General features: G+C 43.0%; 1 protein-coding gene across 3 annotated transcripts in view; it reads right to left on the bottom strand.

Moving 5' to 3' along the window:
* Positions 1–1,996: 1,996 nt before the first annotated feature.
* The window catches only part of Slco3a1 (solute carrier organic anion transporter family member 3A1), a 333,074-nt gene continuing 328,822 nt past the window's right edge, over positions 1,997–6,248 (bottom strand). Inside the window, exons 11-12 of one of the 3 annotated variants that reach the window (XM_017802983.2) lie at positions 5,019–5,124; positions 2,016–2,659 (exon numbers count right to left, since the gene is read on the bottom strand). In XM_017802983.2, coding sequence (XP_017658472.1) covers positions 5,066–5,124 — 59 coding nt within the window. In that variant the 3' untranslated portion in view covers positions 2,016–2,659; positions 5,019–5,065. The other 2 variants (XM_008852334.2, XM_029555668.1) reach the window with 2 other exon arrangements.

Raw genomic sequence — 6,248 nt, 5'->3', positions numbered from 1 at the left:
TAACTGTAGACAAGAATAAATCTACAGAAGCAGTTTTATAGATGTCCTTTGAATGAAAAAGCAAACAAAGAACTCTTTGAAAAATAGATGTGAGTGACTCTGAGTCCATTAGAGGCCACAGAAAGAACTTGCTTTTAATCTAGTTGAAAATAAATGCTTCCATGTGTGACTAGCACAAAAGAATGGGGCAAAGGTGAAATTGGACTTCTGATCTAGATCAAAATGGATGAACGTATATTTGGTTCTAGCCCACGGTCAGCAGCAGTAGCTGATAGACATGCAGAAGGGAAGACCTTTGGGGGCTAATCTAAGATGTCTATTCTGAGTTGTTTGAACAACCCGTAGGACTAGATCTCTCATGGATTATTAACTACTGAAGGATGAATTTCTTGACTCCAAATAAGTAGCAGTGTTTTTAAAGAGACTAAAATGGAAGGAAGATAAATTTTCCTTAATTGGATCACTTTTATAAAGGGAAAAATAGCAAAAGGTAGACAGTAGAAAAAAAATGCAGGCTGTGGATATAGCTTAGGAGTGCTTGCCTAGAATGCAGGAGGGCTAGCTGCCATCCCCAGCACCACCCAAACAACCAACCAACCTTGGGGCTATCAAGTATGCTGATACATTAAGCAATAGTTCCTCTTCCGTATTCTGCATCCACTGACTTTCCAGTGCAGATGAAGCCAGCTCCTTTGAGTGGGAAACACTAAACACTTTTCCAGCTGTTTCAGCATCTTTTCTCATCAGGACAGAGAATGTTGAAATTGCATTTTCTTTGGACTTTCATGCTGGAGAGAATAAATCATGTTGGCTTGTGGAAAAAACCCCAAATAATCACATAAATCAACAGGGCCAAGTTAAAAAGAAGCCCAAAAGGACCCAACAGTCTGATAATCAGGCCAAGCATAGTCTTTCCTGAGCCATTAAATTCCAGAGCAAAAAGACAAAATGGTGTAGATGGGTACAGCTTTCTAGGAATACTGACTCGATAAGCTTTGATTTTTGATGAGTTCAACTGCAGAGGATGCTCAGGCTGTGGAGGGCAAAATCCTGACTGGAAAGGGGTGTGAGGAAAGTGGATGAGTATTCAGAGCTAGCCCATAGGAGGTACAGCACCTAGATATTTGCCTGGAGGACAGAGCACAGACAGGATCTGGCAGCATCTGTCTCTAGATCTCCATTGTGACTGTAAAACAGTATAGAGGTGTCTCTAAGGTGCAGTGGCAAGATCAACCCTAACAACTGCCCATGGGAGTCAGGAGTTCAGCCAGTGAAGCAATAAGGATGCAGAAGTGAAGCCAGCTAATTGGGAAGGCTGCTGCTCTGTCCATGGTGAAGCTTGTGGACAGAAAGGGAGGCAAATGCTAGAGCTGTGGCAGAGGAATGTGACGAAAGTCTGAGCCCCACAGGCTGCAGGGTCCAAGGCTGGTTTTGCATCACTTACTTACACAGAACATCTATTTAACATCATGCACTGTGACTGGACAGTGGGGGAATCTTGAGCTGAAACTATTCCCTCTTCCCCCAGGTTTATACAGTGGGAGGGTCAGAAAGGAAACTCTGAATGCCAAGGACAGGATCCTGAGTGTGTCCACAGCAGCTGTATTGGTTCTGTGGAGCATCTAGTTCCAGGCTGAGGTTATGGAAGTATCAGGCAGTGACCATTATTTTTGGGTGTGCTGGAACTGAGTTTGGTGACTTCATGTGTACTTTCATTTAAGTCTCAACAGAGCTGTTTAAAGCAGGTGTTATTTCCATTTGCAGATGATGAAACTGAGGTTCAATCAAGTCAGATCACTTGATCAACATCACACCAGTAGAAAGTGCTGGGAGGAGGATTTGAACTTGTGTCTGATTTTACTCCAGAGCTCGTGCTCTTTTGATCACCTCCAAGCCCACAAATATAGAACACACAGAGACAGAGGTACACTCTTTATAGGATCGTTCTCCCCAAAGGCACAAGAAAGATAGCAGAGATTACAGCATGAGGCAGAGGAAGAATTAAAATAGTGCTTTTAATATAATTTTCAGCAAATGTACAGTATACATTTTACATCATGTTTCTAAACTACTCATCTGGAAAATATAAAGCTGCAAAAATACAGACTACCGCACTCAGAATCTACTGAGTATGTGCTTCTCTGCCCCTTCTCATCTGGGAATCAGAGTGAGTTTTATGCCCTCCTACTAAAACTCAGCCTCAGCTGATTTCTTTGGAACTGTTAAGAATGATTGGTTAGAGAAGCATCCCCTAGAGGGGGTTTTCTAAAGCATGTCAGAAAGTCATCCCCTCAGAAGCCAGAGGAGGGATGGTCCAAAGGAAATTCTCACACCAGGTTAACACTGCTTTTAGTGACCGAGGAATGATACCCACTTTGAAGGGCTGTTGGAAGGCTCATGATGACATGCCACCTCCTTAGTCCTTGTCATAGATCTGTGCTTGAGGCCTCAAAGAACCACACATTGGATAATGTACATGGGGACCTTTGGGTTCTTGGGCAGCGCAGGGCTAAGTCAGGCTGTGAGGTCTGAGGGTGGTGATGGTGATGGTGGGTTCTGCCAGAATACAGCAGCCCTCAGCTTCGCACAAAGGAATCCTCTGAAGGTGACTGTGACTCGGGGCAGGTTTTCTCAGTCTCAATGTCTTGATACTCTGTGCCTAAAGGGGAGGAGGAAAGAAGAGCCAAGAGGAAAAAGAGATCGGTCTTTTCTGTATTTCCTACTTTTTATTAGACTTATATCATAGTGCTGTGACGTTCCAGTGAAAGGGACATGTAGAAAGTTAAAGCAGTAAAGTGATGGATTTTGCTCCATGTCACCCCCAAAATGACCAGATTCTAAGTCCAAGGACCTCTAAGAAGGCTAACACTTTCAGAGGAGGAGATTTATCTGTGCATCCATACCAAAACCCAAGCAGAGCTTTGTTTTATTAGTGTGAGATGTGCCTCAAATATGAACTCTTACATAAGTCACCAGTAGTAGATCTTGTGTCCACCTGTTACCTGGACTGCAGTGTCACTTTACATCTTTATTAAAGAAGAGGCTGAGTGGACCAGGGAGCACCACTTGAATTGCAGTAATGCTTTCTCCTGCAGCATTCTGCACCCAGTTATTGTTCATTCAAGTCACAGACAGTCACTGCACGCTGAGTGAAGCAATCTCTTCACTGGATCGAGGTCTGAAGCCCATGTCATACTTCCCTCAGTGATGCTGGTATTTCATTTAAAAGCTATTAGAAATCTAACTTGTCCCTGTGACAAGCTGGAAACCATGCAGGACTCATTCACTATGACATGTGGTTTTCTTGTTCAATGATAGGGATGGGGAAACCACAGAAATCCCTTCTTATTTCTCTGTCCACTTTAGACTTTGCCCTGGAGGTCTGAAAGGTTAAGTTGAGGCTTGGCTTATAAAGGAAGAATCTCACATTCTGGGCTGACTTTGGCAAGCCTTGTGATCTTATAGTCCTGGGTTCTATAGTGCTTGGTCAGAGAAGTATTCCTCAGTGGGGGTTTTCTAAAGCATGTTAGAAAGCCATCCCTACAGAAGCCAGATGAGGGTTAGGCCAAAGAAAATTGGAACACTTGGTCAACGTTGCTCTTTGGGGTGGGAAGAGGATGGGGGAGTGGAGAGAGCTGGGGTTTCTTCTTAGTAGAACTAGTGAGAGTGAAGATGATGACTGGGTGGGACATATCTGATGTGGCTAAGGTAGGAGTGTTTTAAAAATATTTCTACTGTCTAATTAAAGTGAGATTGAATTTACTCATTTTAGGTTCCTGCATTTGCAGGCAAAATTTTGCAGAGGTCTCACAGCCAACTCTTGGCTCATTTTCTTGTGAAACTATTGGCTCCCTTGTGTGTATGTTGGGGGAGGAGGGCAGGTCCCACTGGTAGGTGCTCTTGCTGGCTTCACAAGGGCTCTTCAAGCAGCAGATCTATGTTTACCACACTTATGTTTTGGGGGTCGCATGGTTGGTTGGAAAGAGCTTGGTTCCAGAATTAGACAGACCTGGTATTGACTCTTGGTAAACTTTATAACTAGATGGCGACCTTGGGAACTTGAATTTGCTGAGTTTTCTGATCTGCAAAGTGGAAAAAAATGACTTACCTTGCAGGGTTGGTGTGAGGAGGCTGCTGGGGGGCAACCTGGGTGTGCATTCTTGGATCTGGATCAACAAAGAGCACTCCAGCCCCTTTTCCTTCTTTAAAGTGCTAGATTAAAGCACAAGCTCTATTTTTAGTTGGGTTCCTCTTATGAATTTCCTATGCTGCATAGTTCTTCATCTTATTGCCTTAGATTATAAATCAGTCTTGCCAAGCCTGTCTCCACAAGAGCTACCTTCTATTCAATTAGCATGAACTTAAGAAAATTTCCACCTACAGAATGTCAAATCTCCAGAAAATTGGCTACATTATTCCATTTGCTCATAGCAAAAATAATAATCACTTCCATCTTTTGGAAAAATATTCAGAAATTTGTAATTATTTTCAATCTGATTGTTGACTTGAGACATTATTATAAAAATAGAAATGTCTAGATATTCTTCTCCTAAAAAAAAAGCCAGGACTCTGGAAATAGAGTAATAGTCAACCAATGAATAGCTTTAGCATGTTTGAAGCCTCTGGGCAGAGTTGAGCACCTGAGGTGGATGCTGTGGTGCCTGGTAGGAGGGTATGTGTGCAGTGCTCATGCTTGGTGCTGAGGACTAGCACTGAGGAGAGCATCCAGGGCTTCTTGATACGTTTCAGAATGTGATTCTTGTTTCCTTTCATCTTCTCATTTTGAATGGAACACCTTATATAAAGACACCACTGGGATCAGGGGTAAAGAACACAGATAACACAGACAGAGCAGATACTCCCAGAATACAGCTGCATGGTGTCCTGCTTATTATACCAAGGGGCATGTGAGCGAGTAGGGCCTCCAGTCCACTGGAGTTAGCAACCTCCTGATGAGGCATTCCCTAAGTTTGGGGAAGGCTCTCTCACATCTTGTCAGATAGGGAAGGATCACCCACCACAATTGCTGACATGCACTTTGGACTCGGAGGCTTGGGTTTGAATCTCAGCTCTGCTCTTGACCTTGAGCCAATTCTGAATGCTTCCAAATCTCATTTTCCTTCCCTGTAAAATAAAACTAGCAACAGTTCCTGCCTCACAGGGTTATTGTTAAGATTAAATGTGCTAATACATGTAATCACCTCAGCCCAGCAGCTAGTTCAGAGTAAGTACCTGATAAATGTTAGTGACTGTTATTATTAGCTATTATTAGTGCCTACCAATTATTCTACTTGGCAGCTCTATTAGCTTTGCGGTACTGAGTTTTATGTTGGTGGGGAGAAAGGAAAAGGTTTGAAGTTCTTTGCAGTGTCTGGATCCACTCCTCTTTTCCTATAGCCTATATTTCTCCCTCATGTGTCTGTATCCATCATTTAAAAAAAAAAAGGATGATCCCTTTAGTTGAAATGCCAAGTGTCAGAGCTGGCAGGGACCATAGGTTATATAGTTCAAATTCTGTCATACCCAAGGGAAACATAAAGTTGCCTTATATTATAAAGTCTGTCAGCAAATGGGGTACTTATCTCCTTCTTGGAAGTGAGATACCTGAATTAGATTCCTGTCAGGAATATTAAGGTTGATGGGCACCTACTCCAGGACCCTTTGGAGAAATGACTCACTCTGCTATGATAGAGATTTAGTGCCAGTTATGCTCTACCTATGTTGAGCTGTTGGTACCTCCAAGACACAAAGTATTGCCTTGGGCCTCAACACACCCTGGCCTTCCCTCCAGCAACAAATTGTCTTTGTAAATAAAGTTTTATTGGTACACAGTCCATTCATTTGTTCATATTTTGCCTAGAGCTGATCTTAGGCAATAATAACAGGGCAAGTAGCTTTGACAGTTTGATAGTCTACAGAGCCTGAAATGTTTACTAGATAGCCCCAAACAGGAGTAATGTGTTGTCCTAATTTGGTGGCCCACTCTGGGGGCTGGGATTTGAGGCATTTTTCTTCTCCTATGTCCTCTTACCACCTACCTGGGAGATACCCACTGTTCTTTAGCCTCTAGATCACTCTGTCTCTAGAGTCTTGACTGTTGCTACCATAAATCAAAAGTTGCCATCACCATGAGTCAGCTCTCACATTCAGACAGAATTTGGCTCAGAACACCTTCACTGATTTTGTTTGTGTTCTGGTCTGTTCTGCTTAATGAGGTGTGGCTTCTTGGAAGGCAGGGGCCATGTCTT

The sequence above is a fragment of the Nannospalax galili genome, unplaced genomic scaffold, assembly GCF_000622305.1.
Source record: "Nannospalax galili isolate Female #2095 unplaced genomic scaffold, S.galili_v1.0 scaffold63, whole genome shotgun sequence".
Lineage (NCBI taxonomy): Eukaryota > Metazoa > Chordata > Mammalia > Rodentia > Spalacidae > Nannospalax > Nannospalax galili.
The sequence above is the reverse complement of the archived record's forward strand: the minus strand, read 5'-3'. Positions and strand labels throughout refer to the sequence as shown.